This window comes from Saccoglossus kowalevskii, chromosome 10 (assembly GCF_978046115.1).
Source record: "Saccoglossus kowalevskii chromosome 10, keSacKowa6.1, whole genome shotgun sequence".
In the NCBI taxonomy this organism is placed as follows: Eukaryota; Metazoa; Hemichordata; class Enteropneusta; family Harrimaniidae; genus Saccoglossus; species Saccoglossus kowalevskii.
The window spans coordinates 19,553,620-19,575,174 of NC_140650.1; the positions used below are offsets into that span (position 1 = coordinate 19,553,620).

The window sequence follows — 21,555 nt, forward strand, 5'->3', positions numbered from 1 at the left end:
CAAACTAGTACTCATATGAACTTTATACAGACTAAAAATGGTTTTGTCATAATATCCCACATGGGACGCAACAAAAAACTATACAAAATGTCCATGTCTGTTTTATTAATTACCAAGTGTCACAACATTTACATTTCGCTAAGGGATTTTGTTTGGATATCATTTTTTTATTCTTGGATTATGTTATCAGAAGTGTTAAATTTAACATCTTGTTTGAAATGCTGTTACACGACAATTAAAAAAACAAGACAACTTTTTGTAGAGAAATAAGCCACCAGCACAGTACAGTGCTAAAATTTTACAGGTCACAAACTTTTGAACTAACTTTTCAAGATGGCTGCTTTTGTTATGTAAAGTATTTCCTTGTAAGTGCAGACAATTCTTAGATATTATGAATTTGATTCTCACAATCAATGCATATGTTATAAATTAGAGATAACATAAATATTAATTATTCAGTCTGTACACATGGTATAAGATTTATATAGTTTTCCACACCCACTCAATGTGTACTAATGTCTGCTGAAAAATAGTTAAATATAAAAACCATCTTTCTTTCTTATTGTACTCGCTGTCTACAAGTTTATAAAAAAGTATTAAGCCTCTGTTTTTGTTACCTACCTGTGTTTTAGTTTCAAAAGCTTACAAGCGTATATAGGTTCCTGTATCAGTCACGACAGACAATGTCCTACTTGTATGACGTATGTGGACATACTGGTAAAAGACTGGGCTTTATATGTCAGGTGAACTTTGATCGCTTACCACTCAAGTGTTTTGTTGGTACAGTGTAGATCGAATCCTGGATAGCAAGGAGTCAACCATTATAGACTATGGGAGGGAAGTCTAGATGATAGAAAAAACAGCAAATTTTTTTTTCAGAGTCCGAAAACGGGGACTTATGGATTGCACCTCTGTGCGTCCATCCGTGCGTATCCGTGGACCTGTATCTTAGACATGCCTGGACTAATTACATTCTAACTTGAATATACATCATACATAATATTATACATAATCGTACATCAATTTGTTTCACGATCTGATTCAAGATGACCGAATGGCAGCAATTTTTGTACTGAAAAGTCATCAAAATTAAGCATTTCGCATTTTCTTCAAACTTGGTACATACATTAGACATTACGAGATCCTGATGCACGTCATTTTATTTTTCAGACGGGATTCAAAATGGCTGACTGGCGGCCATTTTGTTTTAATGAATGGGCTTCTAGAGTCATATCTCCGACATGCTTTGACTGATTATGTTCAAATTTTATATATTCATTATACATAATGTTATAGATATATACATTTAAGCAAAATGGCTGATTTTGTTTTAATTAGTACTGTTCCAGAGCATAATCTCTCAATATGAACAAGTACTCGTTTGATGATCAGATACAAATGTCAATAATTTTAATGTTAATAATCATACTCCTGACATGTTTTATTCCAGCTATATCACTATAAACACAACTAACGGGGAATGTGCCATGCATGGCTTGTTAAATCAGATTTAGCCATATCTGCATGACCCAAAATGGCACAGAACCAGTCATATTAAACTTGGTAGATTAACAGTACCTGGCTGTTGGCTAACTGAGACACATTCATTTTTTTCAGGATTTGTTAACAGGCAGCCATATTGTACATCAATAATTCTTATTGTTGATTTCTATTTATGCTTGGTGTGCTATATATCTGTATAATTGAATTAAAGATTCACTCTGAAAGTCATTATTTGTTTAAAAAGGAATCTATTCTACATTTCTTTGTAGTGTTTCAAGAGAAATTCATCAGGTGTACAAACATATTGGATACTGTCCACAGTTTGATGCCTTGTATGATAAGTTAACTGCCCGGGAACATCTACACCTATATGCTAGATTACGTGGTATACAAAAACAACAAAGGCACCAGGTAGGTACAGGTGATGGAAAGTACTAAATACATTAATTGAATTATTGAATGAATGGTTAAAATAAACTCTTTTGCCTGAAAGTCTGGAATTATAAATGGGTATACATAATGAGACATCAAAAGTGTACCTAATGAAATGGAAATATATATGCATGTAGATAATGGGGCATCAAAGTGTCCACAATGGAGTGGAATTATATATGCACGTAGATAAATAAGGCATCAAAAGTGTCTCCAGTGGAGTGAAATTTGAAATTATATATGCACATAGATAATGAGGCATCAAAGTGTCCACAATGGAGTGGAATTATATATGCATATAGATAATGAGGCATCAAAGTGTCCACAATTGAATGGAATTATATATGCACATAGCTAATGAGGCATCAAAGTGTCCACAATGAAGTGGGATTATATATGCATATAGATAATGAAGCATCAAAGTGTCCACAATGGAATGAAATTATATATGCATGTAGATAATGAGGCATCACAGAGTCCACAATGGAGTGGAATTATATATGCACATAGATAATGAGGCATCAAAGTGTCCACAATGAAGTGGAATTATATATGCACATAGATAATGAGGCATCAAAGTGTCCACAATGGAGTGGAATTATATATGCACATAGATAATGAGGCATCAAAGTGTCCACAATGGAGTGGAATTATATATGCACATAGATAATGAGGCATCAAAGTGTCTACAATGGAGTGGAATTATATATGCATATAGATAATGAGGCATCAAAGTGTCCACAATGAAGTGGAATTATATATGCACATATATAATAAGGCATCAAAGTGTCCACAATGGAGTGGAATTATATATGCACATAGATAATGAGGGATCAAAGTGTCCACAATGGAGTGCAATTATATATGCACATAGATAATGAGGCATCAAAGTGTCCACAATGGAGTGGAATTATATATGCACATAGATAATGAGGCATCAAAGTGTCACAATGGAGTGGAATTATATATTCACATAGATAATGAGGCATCAAAAGTGTCTACAATGGAATGGAATTATATATGCACATAGATAATGAGGCATCAAAGTGTCCACAATGGAGTGGGATTATATATGCACATAGATAATAAGGCATCAAAGTGTCTACAATGGAGTGGAATTATATATGCACACAGATAATGAGGCATCAAAGTGTCCACAATGGAATGGAATTATATATGCACATATATAATGAGGCATCAAAATGTCCACAATGGAGTGGAATTATATATGCATATAGATAATGAGGCATCAACGTGTCTACAATGGAGTGGAATTATATATGCACATAGAAAATGAGGCATCAAAATGTCCACAATGAAGTAGAATTATATATGTACATATATAATGAGGCATCAACGTGTCCACAATGGAGTGGAATTATATATACACATAGATAATGAGGCATCAAAATGTTCACAATGGAGTGGAATTACCATGCACATAGATAATGAGGCATCAAAGAGTCAACAATGAAGTTGAATCATATATGTACATAGATAATGAGGCATCAAAGTGTCTACAATGGAGTGGAATTATATATGCACATAGATAATGAGGCATCAAAATGTTCACAATAGAGTGGAATTATCCATGCACATATATAATGAGGCATCAACGTGTCCACAATGAAGTGGAATTATATATGTGCATAGATAATGAACATTGAAGCTGGGCAATATATGAAGAGGAGATATAATTTATGAGAAAACATTTGACACTTATAACTTCATAATGTTTGTATTGTAGGTGGTGGAGTGGACTTTATGCAAATTAGACCTGCTACAGTATGCAGATAAACCCTCACAAACATACAGTGGAGGAAATAAACGTAAACTATCAACTGCTATTGCTCTGATTGGTAATCCAACAGTATTATACATGGTGAGTTTTGAAAACATTACATAATTGTGTTTTTACTGTGATGTGATCAAAACAGTTTTTTTTAGATCCAATCTGTTCATTAATTATTCATCATTCTTGAACATGTCCAATCAAGATGGCTGACATGCCCATTTGGTCCTAAAATATGCTGTATTCAAATCATGCATCTTTTGGCCCACTCAAACTTGGCATAATTTGAACACATGATTGGTCTTTTTCTAATAATAAAATAATAAATATTGTGATTTTGTGCATGTTTCAGTTCACTAATTTTAGTCATTTATCAAAGTTGATTTCAAAAGTGGGAAAATATTATTGATATAAATTATTTTTTGTTATGAACTGTTTATGTTGTGACCAATATTGTACTGACAAAATCCACTGAATTTTCAAACTCTAATTCAGTTTTAACTTTGTCATTATTAGGATGAGCCGACCACTGGTATGGATCCACAGTCTAAACGTTTCCTCTGGAAAATAATATTAGATATTATTCGAAGTGGTAGATCAGTGGTACTAACATCACATAGGTATTTATTATTCATCTAAATATTGTAAAGCGCTTTTAATTTTATGAGACAAATATTTTCACAAGGTGATAAAAATTGCTTTACAGTCACTTTTGCAAATGTTGTCCTCGTGAACGCCATAAAATCATCAAATTGCAAAAAAACAACTTATAGTATTTTTGACTGTACTATATTATATTTAAGGTGTTACATATTAATCAGAGCAATAAGGATTGTTAAAATGTGACAGAAGTAGAGGCTACATTTGTATATGGTCACTTTTAATATACAATTCATGGTTTATAGTCTTTGGTGTACAAGCCTTTAACTACATCTGATCAACTGCATGCTTATTCAAAGCATTATATGATCATCAGCCAATCAGAGCTTGTGTTACCGACCACTTACAACATAGCCTGTTTTAGTAAGACTAGCTTTAATTGGTGGACAATTAAATCTCTCAAAAGGAAAGCTGTTAAACTTGATGATGAGCATATGTAGTTGGTAGCAGTTAGAGCTATGTACACCAGAAGCCAGAGTCCTCTACCTACATCATATTTTCAATCAGATTGTAATTTATGCTAATGTGGTGGTCATTTCTATTATATGTGACAGTGTTCTCGTAAATAAATTATAGCTGCAATTCACTAAAATTGTTAAAATCTCAACCACGAATCATTGAATAATAATTAGATATATTCAACATGTTTATTGTATTCTGTACTTATCAGCATAGAAACCTGGAAGCTTTAGACATCCTTCCTGTAGTATACATTGTATACAATATAAAAGGTGTGTGTCAAACTATGTGATATGTTCTGTATTATGTCACTGAAAGTTAGTGTATGAGCCTTCTCATCAATCTAAATAAATTAATAAAACGCACTTTTATTATTTGCACTGCACCTGTGATTAAGTAAGTATAGGTACCTGTAATGAATGTTATCGATAATGATTTGTCTGTCATGAATTACCAAAATCAGTAAAATCTCTATATCTGTATTGTGTGTTTTAGTATGGAAGAATGTGAACATCTATGTAACCAGGTTGCTATTATGGTGAATGGACAGCTGAAGTGCTTTGGTAGTTTACAGCATATCAAAGATACATATGGCAATGGGTATACAGTCACTGTTGTACTCAATAAAGAAACGTCACAACTACAAATTGTGCTTGACTATTTCAGTCAGGAATTTCCACATGCTGCCTGTAAGGTATGATAAACAAATATCTCAGAAATGGCAAGATTGTTTTTTTTTGTAAAAACCCTTTGAAAATCAATTTATTTGAATTTGGTACAAAATAAACCCACATATTAAGCTGTCTTCATCGAATCTTTTCAAAATGTTCGACCAAGACCTGTAGGTAATGGAAAAGGATGTTCATTTGTTCCAACATTCACTAAAAATTACAGAAAAATACCTGAAAGTGTACAAGACGTTGCTCGAGAAATATCATATTTCACAATATGGATTTGGTTCATATAAATGTGGTAACAACTTATTATGTATTTTAGATTATTTTATGCATATTAATTGTATAAATGTAACAGAGTGTTTTAAACAAATCCTTAAAAATGATACCCTCTCCATGCAGCAAGATGAGTTTAGCAGACTGCTTGTGCTAGTAATTAAGTTGTTCAATTGATAAGAAAATCAAACATACACTGACTAATTGCATGATAAGAGTTTTAAGAATATTTTAGTATTTTCATGCTGTGGTTTGGTGTTGTTATTCTTTACAGGAAACTCGTTATAATATTGTACAGTTTGATTTGAAATCAAGTGAATTGTCGTTGAGTGCCATATTTTCACAACTTGAAATTATGAAACAAAGCATTGATATTGAAGACTACTCTGTTAGACAAACCACACTGGATGATGTAAGTTTTTAAAAGAGATATCATTATAATAAACCACTATAATTATGTCTTGTTTATTCATAAACCATGATGGGAAATCACCAGTAGATGGAGTTTGTTCACTAATCAACTCTCTCAAACCGTGCACTCATATTGTGTTTCTATTATCAGGTTTTTATCAACTTTGCTAAACAACAAAGTGAGCCACCTTCATCTGGTACTGAGCATTTGGTTGATACAAGTAGTGAAGTGAATGATTTGATGTTACAACCATTTCCACCAGAAGATAACTCGTCTATTCTAGTTTAGTTTCATAGCAATGACAGTGAACACTGTGCTAGGGAGAAGACAGTAAATCACATTGGATTATGATTTATTGAGTTGATCATGTCAACTCAATCTGAATATAATTTTTACCAGATTTTGAATTGTTTATTAATATTACTCTAAATTTTCTTTGGAGAAATTGAAGTTGAACTTGAATTGACAAGATTATAATTCTAAAATGATGTGCATTTTTTTATATATTTAATAAGTGTAAGTCAGATAAGGTTTGAAATCTGAAAAGATGAAGTTCAGTATTTACAAAAAAATATGTATTAAATTTTAAATATGCATAATTTTTTATTTGTCTACTAAAACCATAAAACAGTTTAATTGAGCTAGTCTCACATCATGCAAATGATGGTTTTTATATTTTCTCAAGTTTGTAATCTATTATTTTTTTAAATTTGTTGAAAAACATTCCATTTTGTCAAATAATATAAATTAATTTAACGTTTGAATCAAAATGTTCATGTTATGAAATCGGTGTGTACAGTATGCATTTGACTTTCTTTGCTAGGTGATTTAACCATGTTTTTCATAAAACTTATTTTACAGATGCCATATTTCTTGGCAAATCATTGTTAGGGTTTCAGGAGCTTGGTTTTCAGCTTCAATGTATGTACCATTTGTTTTGCAGTGATTTGGGTGCATAAATAAACAATGGTATTCTTTATAGTGAATTATGTTGATAATTGCTTTACTATGTACATAACTGAAACTTTCATCATTTCATTGTTTTTTACTCCTATGTGCGAACCACACAATGGGAGTCTTCACAGTTAGTCTGTCTCTATGTGTGTATGTATGTCTGTCTGTTCTACTGATATCTCAAGAAGCATATGTTTTTTGTTATGAAACTTGATGTATAAATGCTCTTGGCTAATGCGCAGATTTGATTTGGCTTTGGTGAAAGCCATGCATATTAATTACCTAATGTGCATGAGAATTAGCTATTTTTTAACTTTTCCACTGATATCTTGAGTGCTATTCATCACATGTCAATGAAACTTGGTACATAGATGTCTGAGGACAATGCACAGTTCTGATAGGTTTCAGATTAATATCAATTTAATTAATTAATTGTCAACTTTTGATATTTCAAGTATTAATAATCACATTTCAATGAAACTACTACGTATAGACAGACTTGGTTAGTTATGGGTTAAAATCTGTTCATATTTATTACCTGATTTGCATACTTAGTTTTCAGTTTTTCCATCAATATTTCAAGTACAAGTAATTTTGGATTAATTTTTAATGTGGCCAATACTCTCAGCACACAGTGTTCCTCAGCTCTCTTTGATTTGAGTTATTTTTGAGAGCAGCAGGTTTTACCAGAAAGTATTGTTAGGGTAATTATTAGTATTAATCAAACTTAAGACAAACACGTTTTCACGTTTTATGGGACATGACAGACTATAATAGGCGATCACAAATTATGTCAGGCTTGACAAGGACAGTTGTTTTTAATTTCTCATGAGATGGAGGTCTCTCTGGTCATGCAGCTTCCATGACCTTTACTTGAGCCATGGACCCCCCCCCCCCCAATTCAAGAGTACAGTCACCATTCTCATGGTGGCCCTCCTTCACGCTCGGCACTCATTGTGTGGTCAAAACATGTTCCTCAATGGTTTCACCCCTGGCCCGAGACAGTCAGATGGAGCGGGCCACCTGCCCAATTCTTTTTTTTATTTTGAAGTTCTATAATTGCTAGTTTTGTTTTTGAATTGATTGTTCTGAATTCAGATTTTGATCTCACAAGTGAATTGCGTAGTGGTGTGTATTTACAAAGCATGACATACTAATACTGTTGCAAAGTGATCTATTCATCATTAAAATGTCAAAAATGGATCATTGGATAATGAGCATAAAAAGTCAGCTAACTTTTTAGATGGGCTGCAATAATTCTCACAATGAAAAATCCTAGAATTTTATTTGGTTTCATGTGTACGAACTTTGAGACTAATTTATCAAACGTTTTATTATTGATTTGTTCTATTTTGCACAAAGCAAGACGTTATAGGATGTGTTACACAAATTGTGAGATGTTCACAAATTCGCACCACGAACATGTATTTTTTGAAATACTAATTAAGGCAAAAAACTAGTAATCGTATGTCAGTGTGTCATCTCGGGCTATTTTTCCTGGTGTCCTTGCTTATTCGCAAAGATGATTAAAGCGGGGGGGTCGTCGCCTGCGCATACGTGAGATGGCTATACGTGTTATTGTTTGCAAACAAGTGTCGACCCAAGAGCCTTTGCGTATTTAGCGTGTGTTGTTATTATCGCTTGGGACTGAATTCCCGTGCGTGCTCAGGTGACGACCCTCCCGCTTGAAGTGTGTTTCGATTTTTTAATATTGAGAATTGCTCGCCTTTCCAGAAAGACGCAATAGACGCGAGATCTTCATCGAATGTATCTGTGTATACATACCAAGTTAAGATTATATATGAGATTAGTACATGTTTTCTAACAACTTAATAGAATAACATGAAAAATTCTTGCTCGTGGTAGCCCGTACAGTAGCTCCAGCAAACGATGCATTATATGTTTGAAGGAAAAAATTATCATAATTTTTAGACCTCACCACATAATACTAAACAAAAGAAATGAACTAGTATCATCATGCCGACACAGATCAAAAGCCTTATTATGTAACACTTAAACCTGTACGTTTTTTTATTTTTAATTAACATGTTAATTTGCGAAGTTTATAGTGTATGCTCGTTAGTGCAGTGAATTATTAAACATAGAGCTCCTGATGATCGTGCACCTTCAACGCGTGCCAGTGAAGAACGCGTGTCACTACAACAATTAACTCATAACAACCAATAGGCTAATAAACTAATAATAGGCATTTTGAAGGAAAACAGGCTATGTAATCTCCATGAATGCAATGAAGTAGGGGATGAGAAACATTACATTTTATATTGTAATAATTGTCAAATCAAAGAACAAAGATCTAGATTCCTTGCAGCTTTATACATCTATGCCCCAAAGCTGGAAGATTTTAGCATGGATGAATTATTTCCTATTATTGTTTCAAGTAATGATTTTTTCATTCTTAGCATTTTTGCAAAATTTATTTTCTATATTCTTGATATGTATTAATACTGAAAGTTTTTGTTGTTCTGAATGTTTTGTTTTGTTATTGTTATTTTTGGACTTTACTCAAGTTTTCATTGGTACGTTCCAAATAAAAAAATCTATCTATCTATCTAACAACCGGTTAAAGGTTTCAACAACAACAACAAAAATTTCAGATAAAAATTAATCAAATTACAATGGCTAATAGTTTAAAGACAACCAAAAACAGACTAAAATGAAGTTAGTAACACTGTCTGTGTGAAAATAAAATAATCAGACGTCTAATCTGATTCACTGTTCCGAATAAATAACTCGTGGACGTTTAGTTAGGACCACGACAGAACCAGAACTTGAACTAGACGACTGTGATACACAGTTTATGTTAAAGTTAAATGTTCCTCCATAGATCTGTGCATTGGCAAACATGCCGTGCAGCTGCGGTACTACACCGTGACTGACAGGATGACTTTCGTCGACAGCGGTCGTCGCTGAGTTGCACGCCACAACTGCGTTTGCGATGTTGCTTGCTGGTCGTGGATTGAAAGAGTCTTGGTTTCCGGATAAAATTTTACTCATTTGACGTTGGTGCTCTTTATTCGGAACTGAGTATCGGTTTAGACTGCTGACATTTTTGTGTCCACTTAGTTGTGCTGCCGTGTTTGGTGGTACACCGGCGTCAAGGAGCCGTTGAACACTGGTTATACGTGCGCTGTGGTTACTCAGTTTGCCAGTTAAGTCTGCTGCTTTCGATATTGACTTCATGATCGTTGTCAGCTTATTTATGCCCATAGGTTGATTTCGGAACCATATTCCCTTAGCAATGGTACATGGGACATACTCAATTCCAAGGTAGAATGGCGCTGAACTGCAGTTCATTCTGTCTGGTTGATGAGCTGCGTATGCTTTGTAGGCTCGAACCGGGCAAATGTCCGGGGTTTTCGGTGTAGCATACGCCTTCGGTGCAAAGCTCCTAGTATTACCAGGCTCCCCGTGACGAGTTTTGGTGAGTCTCTCATTATACACTAGAAACTCACCATTTTCATCACTCTGTAGGACTACATCACCCCATTCCATCTGACGGTGTTCGTTGTTTCCACGCAAACCGAAAAGCTTCGTGTTGTTATACCACATGGTGTTGATGATGGCTGTTGCGGAGTCTACACCAAGTTGCCCAGCTTTCAGTAACGCCTCCTCTTGATTTTTCGTAATTGGTTGTGATTTGTTGGGCAAATTACCAAATCCAGAAGCCTTCAAATGTTTCCTTTTAGCGGCCAATGTGCGGCGACTTGAAGCAAACGCATCGTCACGAATGATGCTTACCCCGTAATCATTGTCACGCAAATACCGGTCGATCGGTTTTTGATACGATGATATGGAGTCCGGCTCAATATTCGTCGCCGTTTTTCTTACGAATACCTAGATAAAATTGCGACAGCAAAGCATCTAGCTGGGATGGTGGTATATCCTTTAGGTCACGCTTTTCTTGTGTCATAGACTTCTTCCAATCGTTAAACACAGCGACTTCACGCTTTGTTTTCATCGCCGTATTCTTGTTTTTCTGCTCGCTGACAAACGCCGCAACGTCACCAGCAGAAACCTCCCGGTACTATCACGGGGGTAAATCTCTTCTCTCTCTGGGTCTCCACACTTGTCAGGGGGGAAACTCGTCTCATCTCTATATCTCGTCCCCTTGAGGTACGGGATCGGGAAAGTCACTTTAACTTTACAGTCAAATAAGGCACACACAACGAAATACGTTTCAGCTCTCGTCTTAGTCGGTCAATCGAGCACTCTATAAGACACAGCGCCCTGGGGAAAAAAATCCCCAAGACTCTCGCAAGGCTGACCCAAGACTCGCCCAAGACTGGACTGCCTCAAGGCTCGCCCCTGGACTCTCTCGGACTGAACTCGACTGCCCAAGGCTGCGTCTGTCGTGGAGTATTCGCCAAGACCAACTCAAACTCTCTTTATTCATTTTCAAAACTCTGACCAATTACAATGCAGTAAAAAGACTCTAGGGCGTAACCTTCAATCATAAAGCCAATCACACTAAGTACTGAATACGTCATATCTTTTGATTAATCGTTCACTACATTAATAACTGTGGAATACCAACTGTCAGAATCGCGACGGATATCTCGTAATTAGTTCCAAATCACTGAGCCAAGTTCCGTCCAAAACTTCAAATAGACCTGAACGATGACAGACATAACACAGCAATTCGCTAATAATCAACTAATTAAGTCGACCAACAGATACACGAAAACAAATTCATGACACATCCCTTCACCCAAACTGAGATATGCCTCTCGGCATTGCACGTTCATAAATCAAAGATACCGTCAGCCACTCATCGTCATACAGGTTAAAAACAATACTAATAATAAAAGGTATAAATCAAAAAGAGAAAGACACACTAATTAAGTACAATGATTATAAAGTCTAAATACAATGGTTATAAAGTCACAAATATCAACGGTTATGAATAAAAAAAAACAAGGGAAAGGCTACCAATCGACTCGCTTTTCTCAAACAGTTCGCTAAGATAACCCGTCGCTTCACTTTCTCCGTTACTAAGGTTACAAACTCTATATCAAAAGGTCAAAAAACTAAGGCGTGGCGGTGTAACCAAGCGATCAGCCAATCGCTGCAGTCGACAGCATGATCACGTGATTACCAGGGATGCGTCTCTCGGTTAAAGCATTGCAAAGCGGTAACTAATAAACAATGAATAAAAAGCTGTTAATCAAACTCCTTTCATATACGCTTATAAACTTCAACTGAACTCACAATTCGTTAATCTAAACAAAAGTCATACGGCGTGGTAACAGAATGCAAAGACAAAGCCGCTATATAAAACATTACTCCTCTGGCAAATAAGACGGGGAAAAGCGAAACGATAGAAACTACTAAGTTACATATAAACCTGTCAATCGTGAACAAAAGCTTGCGTTATCAAACAATACGTATATAAGCGCACCAAACTCTCACTTCAAAAAGACATTAAAAAACGTTACAAAGGCGCTCTCAACTCAAAAAGCGTCAGAAGTATTCCGGAAACAACACATAAACAAAAACAACTCTTAAACGTCGGTATCTCTGTACTCGACAAATCTCAAAACTCTTAAAAAAAACACGTGGGGGCATCACTCTCCCCATCATAATCCGTACTCATTAACTCATTAAAACTCCATAAAACATCACACAACTCAAAACACTGTGTTGCAAATACTTGTCCACTGAAACGCGCTTAAATCGTTATAAAGGACCTCGAACGTCACCAAATATCATTTCAAAACAAAGATCTGGGCGCTTACATAACATACAATTCGACATCACTAAAAGAAACGGTAAAAACGATAGGAAAAGCAAGCAATACATTACATTACTGAGCAATAGGGTTAGGATTCTGGAAAAGAGTTCAACGTCCTTGAGTTACACAGTGTCAGTTACAGTGTCCAGCGAGCGGTTCTCTAAGCAATACACAGATAGCTAAAGTCAAAGTCTATAAGCGTCTTCTTCTTTCGTCGCGTTAGTCCGGGGTCGTTCTTTCATCTTCTTGTCTTTAATGTCGCTCAATTCTTAATTATACTGTCCTATCCGGTACTCATCCTTCATAAGGGGTTCAGAGGTCTTCATCTCTTTAGCGTCGTTATCGGTGCCATACTGTTAATGGTGTTAGTCGTCAAGCGCGGTTTCTGAGTCGTCTCTGCCTTGGAGCCAGTTAGTTCGGTTCACAAGAAAGACACATCTTCGCCAATTCACTTCTCTTCACAGGATGTCAATGTGTGTTAAACACCTGCCCGGGTTCTCCACCACGTATCACGGGGTTAAATCTCTTCTCTCTCTGGGTCTCCACACTTGTCAGGGGGGAAACTCGTCTCGTCTCTATATCTCGTCCCCTTGAGGTACGGGATCGGGAAAGTCACTTTAACTTTACAGTCAAATAAGGCACACACAACGAAATACGTTTCAGCTCTCGTCTTAGTCGGTCAATCGAGCACTCTATAAGACACAGCGCCCTGGGAAAAAAATCCCCAAGACTCTCGCAACGCTGACCCAAGACTCGCCCAAGACTGGACTGCCTCAAGGCTCGCCCCTGGACTCTCTCGGACTGAACTCGACTGCCCAAGGCTGCGTCTGTCGTGGAGTATTCGCCAAGACCAACTCAAACTCTCTTTATTCATTTTCAAAACCCAATTACAATGCAGTAAAAAGACTCTAGGGCGTAACCTTCAATCATAAAGCCAATCACACTAAGTACTGAATACGTCATATCTTTTGATTAATCGTTCACTACATTAATAACTGTGGAATACCAACTGTCAGAATCGCGACGGATATCTCGTAATTAGTTCCAAATCACTGAGCCAAGTTCCGTCCAAAACTTCAAATAGACCTGAACGATGACAGACATAACACAGCAATTCGCTAATAATCAACTAATTAAGTCGACCAACAGATACACGAAAACAAATTCATGACAGTACCTCGACGTTGATGGTTCCGGCTCCATAGCAAATGCCGATTTTACTGCGGGTTGATCTTCTGAGAGCCCTTCAGGATAATAAAACTCGGTTTCCAGGTGGTCAACATACATAAAGTTCTCCCAATCGTAGTATTCCATGTGATATGCCAAAAAAAAATAGCAGACGGATAAAAATAGCAGACGAAAATTTGTTTAGAAAATAAAAGTAGTTCGGTCGCCAATGGAAATACCATGCTCATTTGCATATCGACCGTGAAAATACCGAAAACATTATTGCATGGGTGATATGCAAATTAGTTTTAGTAAAAATAAGTGACTGCCTAAAATTACCATTACTGTTGTTCAAATTTTATTTCACTCGGCAAGTATATTCATGTACCCTAAGGGGAAAATATCGTACTTCTAAATGTTGTTTATTTCTGCTATGTTTCGAAAAACGGTACTCCTGAAGGGAATACTTTATTTGCTCTCAGACCTCATTTGCATATGGGGTGTGGAAATACCGATTTTGATTTCAGGGACGAATCAAAATAAACTGCAGTACATATGTAATAATCTTTGGTACTTCATTAATGAATCATTAATTATTCATGTATGCTAACTAAATATGGAAATTAATTTGCATAAGCATGAATATTCATGTTTTGTTATCATTAAGGCTTCATATACCATACACCATGTTGTGGTAACTTTGCTGTACTATCCTTTTCATCTGTGACAACATAAATTCACTTGCATCTGATTTATTTTATTTTATTTTACAAGACACTTCGCGATGTTCTTCTTTCGCAGTCAGTAATATTTACGAAAATTTTTGTTCACTATTTCATAAACTGGCTTGGCAATTCTCACCACCAATTAGACAATGTCACAGCATATCGGCTACTTTTTTCAACAAATCCAAAATCAAAACTTTTTTTTTACATTTGTACTATAAAAAAAGGGTATATAATAAATATAACAAGTAATTATTCGTATGTTCATACTTTATAAGGAAACTTATTTGTATTTGTTGCGAATATTTATGGTGTGTTAATCATTGAAAACATTGATAAGACAAATTTAAAAAATAAGATAAAAATGTAATACAATTATTTTGTCATGTTGAATTATTTGGTTTCATTTTTAGCTGGTCTTCGATTGCTGTGATATATCTGTTATCATATTTATTCAGCACACCGAGTAGAGTGTATGCTGTTATACTGGTGGTCAATCTGTTTATTGTACCACTACAACTTATTCATTCTTAGTTGTACAGAAATTAAATACTTACAGTGAGGTAAGATTTGTCTATTGTGGACAGCGCATTTTATTATAAATTATTAAGTTGATCAGTATGTGACAGTATATTTATTGATTTATTAAAAATTTATTGCAGTAAATATTATTATATATACAAACAATTTGATGTTACTGTAACAACGTTAGAATAGAAATTAAATCATTTGTGTGATGTATCCCTAGTATATGAATGATAATCAGTTTTATACTGCATTCATGACTAAGCGCCCACCCCCAATTTGGGGAAATATGTGTTTTTGGGGTTACAATCAACTGTGACCTGTTCACAGATGTAATAGGTGTTAAAATACTTATTCAACAAATTGCAAATCACCAGCTTTGAAAAAGAAATTGTATAAACATTGATAATTTACTTCTGCATTATGCTGTCGAGAATTTCATCATTATTATTTGGAAATTCCTAGTAGAGTGTCTGTGGTAAAACACAACATTCTAATAACAGACTTAACTTGTCAGAGGGCGCTGGTGAAGGGTAAATCATGCAAAAAAAAACATTATTGTGGAAATTGCTTCGCATACAACTGAAAACAAAGTTAATGATGAATCTTTTTTACTTCAACCACTTTCCCACAGATCATAACAATTTTACACCTTAAATTCTAATGGTATGTAAATAATATTGTATGTACGTATTTTTTGTGATGTATTGTACGTATTTTTTCGTCATTGTAAAAGTGTTGTGGAAATTATTGACAAGGCAAATCATTTCGCAATTTTATTCTCCCCAAAAAAGACATACCGTACTATTCCCCCCAATAATTGTCTTTTGACCAATGTTTCAAGTAGAGTGCTCGACTAAGTGCCAACTCCCTAAATTTTTAGAGTTGAGAATCCTGGACGCGAAGTCGGACGAGTATGGTAAATTATTTCTTGTATTTGAATAACCAGCTCATTTGCATAATGTGTTTCTTGTATTTTAACAAAGCCCAGTTTATTTGCATAATTAATTCCCCATAATCAGTTAATTTGCATAATTTTCTTTGTATTTGAATAGTAACTAGCTTAACCTTATATGCATAATTTGTTTAATAATATATTCAACATTCCAACATTTTTTCTTAGTTATCCGACAGTAGCTCAGGAGAGTTGATTATTAAGAATGTTTTGTTGATATTTCCTTGTTTTGGTCTTGGGCGTGGACTCATGGATATTGCTTACAATGATTATTTCAACCGATTTTATGAAAACACAGGTGAGTTATTTTGATGAATTTGTTAGACTCATGACAAACTGAATCATAACAATAGTTGAGATGCTGTTATTGAAAATGTCAGTTTTTGTAACCTGTAAGGTTAAACTTTTATTACCCCTTGTTTCTTGAACCCGCCGAATGAACAGGAGCCGAAATTGAAATAAAAATAAAATTTTATTTCAGCGTAATTTCTAGTGCCCGCCAAATTGTAAGTGCAGAAAATTACTAAAAAAAAAATATTTTTATCTTCATTATTTTTCCGCCCGCCGCATAACAAATCCAAGTTGCATTTTCGTGGGAGTATCATAATCAAAATACCGAAATACCTTATAAAAACTTGAGAAACAAGGAATAAAAAAAAGTCTGGTCTAATGAAAAACAAGAATATTGATGTAATTATGTATGAATGTAATTAAAAAAATGTTATTAAAAATGTATCAGAATTAATTTTATGAACTCCATTAAGCTGGTATCTTTTAGATCTGACTGACTTGGATCTGACAAATTTAGCTGTGTCTATTAATATGTGAAAAGCTACAGATATTTATTTTATAGAATGATTTGATGAAATTGACACTATTTGATAGAATGATTTGATGTAATTGACACTATTTTATAGAATGATTTGATGAAATTGACACTATTTGATAGAATGATTTGATGAAATTGACACTATTTTATAGAATGATTTGATGAAATTGACACTATTTGATAGAATGATTTGATGAAATTGACACTATTTTATAGAATGATTTGATGAAATTGACACTATTTGATAGAATGATTTGATGAAATTGACACTATTTGATAGAATGATTTGATGAAATTGACACTATTTGATAGAATGATTTGATGAAATTGACACTATTTTATAGAATGATTTGATGAAATTGACACTATTTGATAGAATGATTTGATGAAATTGACACTATTTGATAGAATGATTTGATGAAATTGACACTATTTGATAGAATGATTTGATGAAATTGACACTATTTGATAGAATGATTTGATGAAATTGACACTATTTTATAGAATGATTTGATGAAATTGACACTATTTGATAGAATGATTTGATGAAATTGACACTTTGATTTTGTTTCATCTGCAGCTCAGTATGACAAGATTCGTTATCCATTTTCATGGAATGGAATATTACCTATTCTGGTCGCCATGGCAATAGAAGGATTTTTGTTTTTTGTTTTAACCTTATGTTATGAGTATGGATTGTTCAGTAGAAAGAGGTTAGTTCAACACTACTGGTGGTAGTTACTGTTGTTTTCTAATCAAACTCTAGTGAATCAGCAGTATGGTTTATTTATGTTGTCAACACTATTAGTCTCAGTATCATGATATGTGATCACACATTTAGCAATGGTATTCACATTAAAGCTCTTGGCTTAGTGTCGTAGGCATAATTATTGAGATGTGGCTATTCATATTCAGGGTGCTATTAAACTGGCTGTCTGTTTTAAAGCAGGAGGGTTGTCACCTGCACACGCCCGGGAATTGAGTCCCAAGCGACGGTAACAACACACGCAAAAAACGCAAAGGCTTATGGGTAGATGCTTGTTTGTAAACAAAGACAAGCTATGGCCATCAGACGCATGTGCAGGTGACGACTCCCCCAATACAGATAGTTTGCTTATAGATAACAATGGGTAGTTTATTCATCATCACGGTTACGTAACAGTAATTGACTAGAGTTTATTCACAAGAGACTTTATTCTTCTCTGCCCTCAAAACTATCTATGTGTTTAGGGAAAGCTTGACCTATGCCTGGTACATACATTGAACACAGTGGAATCTTCGTGCACGTCATTTTATTTTTTGAATCATGTTTAAAATGCTAGTACATGTACTGATTGGTTGCCATTTTGTTTCAAAGGATTTATATATCTGACATGCCTAGGCCGATCCAATTCAAACTTTACACACATGTATCTGGCATATGCACGATAGACCAATCAAGTTTAAACTTTACACATACATCCACTATCAGGCATATGCACGATAGACCAATCAAGTTTAAACTTTACACATACATCCACTATCAGGCATATGCACAATAGACCAATCAAGTTTAAACTTTACGAATACATCACACATTAAGGCATATATCTTGCATCTAAATTACAAACAGGAATTATGTCATTTACAATAAAATTAACCACCTGTTGATTTATTGGCTAAGACATAACCACATATTAGCTGTAAAAATAACCACCTGTAAATGTGCTATATTAGGGCCATATGTGTATGTGCAGTATTATCTATAAAAATTAACAACCTGTGAATTTTGCTATATAAATAATCACTTGTTTATGCACACTATTTTCTATGAAAATTACCATCTGTTATAGTGCACTATTATAGTAAAAAACCTGCTGATGTACAGTATTGCATATAGAATATACACCTATCCTTGTACATTATTAAAATAATAACCTGGTGATCATGCCTTTTAATGACAGTACTGCATTAATATCACCCACTTTCACTGTGAATATTCACAGTATAAAGATGCAATTTGATTGTTCTAGGAAAAGCTATGTTTACGAAATAGCAACTGGAAATTTGGAGGAAGATGTAGAAAGAGAAGAAAGTAGAATTTTGAGAGGAGACTCGGATGATGTCCTTAAACTAGAGAACCTAACTAAGGTATTACCACATTACATGGGAAATGTACTTTACTAGTTTAAGCATGTTTATTACTTCGTGGTGACGTTCCAGGATTACCCAGTGTATCAGTTTGATGGACAGTTACTACATTAATATAGCCACTTATTTTTTGCTGGCCAAATAGTTTTATTTACACCTAAGTGATGCGAGAAATTTGAATTAATGCCTAAAGCATGCTGGGAAATGTGAATGTTCTTCACCTTGAAGCCTCTCTCTGAGATTAGACTAAAAGTACGCCCTCAACATGATTATTTGTGCATATTATCACTGATAATAATCTGTGTATATACACATGTTAAATATGTTATGCATAACTTTTTACTGAATATAACAATGTACATTGATTACTTCTCTGATTATTGTAGGTTTATAAAAAGGGATCGCCAAACTTGGTTGCTGTTGATAGATTGTCTTTTGGAGTTCCCCAAGGACAGGTTTGTGGCAATTATTGAATTGAAATCAGTTTTCTGTGTAAAATTTCCTTCTTCTCAGTCATCATCAATATACATAAACCCGTCTTCAGAGATGTATAATAATAAATAAATAATCAATATTCATATACCGGTATAGAAGCTGTCAGCAAAATGAAAATGTCGCTGTTTTTGTTTGCAAAACCATAGAGGGACTGTGACAAAACATGATGGTAGTGACAAACTCGACATTTTTGTATTTGTCACTGATATGAATTTCCTAGTTTGTAGGTACAATGATTAACACAATACAACTTTTCATTATATGTATGTATTCTGTAATTGTAGTTACATCATTTTGTTGAAAGACTTTTAGTAATCCACTTTCATTTCTTATGTTCTCACTAAATTACTATCATATATGACTATGACACTGTAATGATTTACTAGAAAAACTCCTTGTCATAAATATCCGCAATACAATCCTATTGTATTCTGTTGACAACACATATTGTTTCCATTTCATCCAGTGTTTTGGATTACTTGGTATGAATGGTGCTGGTAAAACAACTACGTTTGGACTTTTGACTGGTGATCTACCAATCACATCGGGTGATGCTTATCTTCATGGATACAGGTAAACAATCCACCATTTTGTTTAGTACCTGTTCGGATGCAGTTCGAAAATAAAGACTTTTGTGTCAGGAACCCATTTACACAATGAAATACACCTGTATTTGGCTGAAAAAAGGACCACAACTGGGCTACCGCACTTTGGATACCCAGTTGTGGCCGGTTTATTCAAAAACCCTAACTATTTGGGTAAAGTGAACAAAATGCTTGAATAAGCGAAAAAGTTATTGAAAAATCTTGAATACAATGTAACATATCAAGTTAATTGAATAAACAAAGTTTTTCTAAAATCCCTAACTCTTGACTAAAAGTAGCAAGTCAAGTTTGTTGAACAAATGACAAAGTTAACGTCACTGAGTGTGGGGCCAAATCATGGGTGGGAGGGAGGGGGAAATGAATATTATTTCCACAATTTACCACACTAAGAAAGACCACTTACATTTCTGTTGTGACGCCTTGAAAATGGAGTGACGTCACACCTCGCACAAGGAGTGACATCACATTACGCACATCAGCACCGTTGATGGCGCACTATCGCTTGCATTCCAGACACAAAGCCTATTGCTTCCGCAATACGTTATTTGTGTCTGGAACCCATTTACACAATGAAATACACCTGTATTTGGCTGAAAAAAGGACCACAACTGGGCTACCGCACTTTGGATACCCCAGTTGTGGCCGGTTTATTCAAAAACCCTAACTATTTGGGTAAAGTGAACAAAATGCTTGAATAAGCGAAAAAGTTATTGAAAAATCTTGAATACAATGTAACATATCAAGTTAATTGAATAAACAAAGTTTTTCTAAAATCCCTAACTCTTGACTAAAAGTAGCAAGTCAAGTTTGTTGAACAAATGACAAAGTTAACGTCACTGAGTGTGGGGCCAAATCATGCCACCAGACACACCTTGTGTCAAATCAAGCATTTCTGGAATCAAATCTTAATAGTATATGGACGGATTTTGCTCAAACTTGATACAAACATCATGGGACCTGGATGAAAGTTTTTCTGTTTTTCAGATATGAATCAAAATGGCTGCCTGGTGGCCATTTTGTTTTAACAATTTTTGGTTCTAGAGCTATATCTCAGACATTTCCTGACCAAACATTTCCAGAATTTAGATGTACATCTTTTCAATACACACATATGCACATGTAATCATTGGACAGTTCAAGATGGTTATTTCAATGTTGAAAATTCATCAAAATTAAGCATTATTGCAATTCCGGATCTGGATCTTGGTCA

General features: G+C 34.7%; 2 protein-coding genes across 2 annotated transcripts in view; both read left to right on the forward strand.

Annotated features, from left to right (window-relative positions):
* Positions 1-7,194, forward strand: part of LOC102805591 (ATP-binding cassette sub-family A member 2-like) — a 47,459-nt gene extending 40,265 nt beyond the window's left edge. The window contains exons 37-42 of the mRNA XM_085504617.1: positions 1,773-1,914; positions 3,683-3,817; positions 4,244-4,347; positions 5,342-5,540; positions 6,071-6,208; positions 6,359-7,194. Of these exons, the coding sequence (XP_085360743.1) occupies positions 1,773-1,914; positions 3,683-3,817; positions 4,244-4,347; positions 5,342-5,540; positions 6,071-6,208; positions 6,359-6,496 (856 nt within the window). The 3' untranslated portion in view covers positions 6,497-7,194. The remainder of the gene's footprint in view (positions 1-1,772; positions 1,915-3,682; positions 3,818-4,243; positions 4,348-5,341; positions 5,541-6,070; positions 6,209-6,358) is intronic.
* Positions 7,195-16,513: 9,319 nt separating this feature from the next.
* LOC146737932 (ATP-binding cassette sub-family A member 2-like) lies at positions 16,514-20,317 on the forward strand. The gene is made up of 5 exons (XM_085504618.1): positions 16,514-16,584; positions 17,696-17,828; positions 19,128-19,245; positions 19,632-19,700; positions 20,207-20,317. Exons 1-5 carry the CDS (start codon positions 16,536-16,538, stop codon positions 20,315-20,317), a joined length of 480 nt encoding a protein of 159 aa, XP_085360744.1. The 5' UTR covers positions 16,514-16,535.
* The last annotated feature ends 1,238 nt before the right edge of the window (positions 20,318-21,555 follow it).

What these genes read in the sequence shown, in the direction of transcription:
- LOC146737932 (XM_085504618.1), top strand. Translation starts at nt 16,536, where the DNA reads ATGGATATTGCTTACAATGATTATTTCAACCGATTTTATGAAAACACA. An exon ending in CCGATTTTATGAAAACACAG is followed by an intron (nt 16,585 to 17,695) that starts GTGAGTTATTTT and finishes TTTCATCTGCAG; the next exon opens with CTCAGTATGACAAGATTCGT. An exon ending in TTGGAGTTCCCCAAGGACAG is followed by an intron (nt 19,701 to 20,206) that starts GTTTGTGGCAAT and finishes CATTTCATCCAG; the next exon opens with TGTTTTGGATTACTTGGTAT.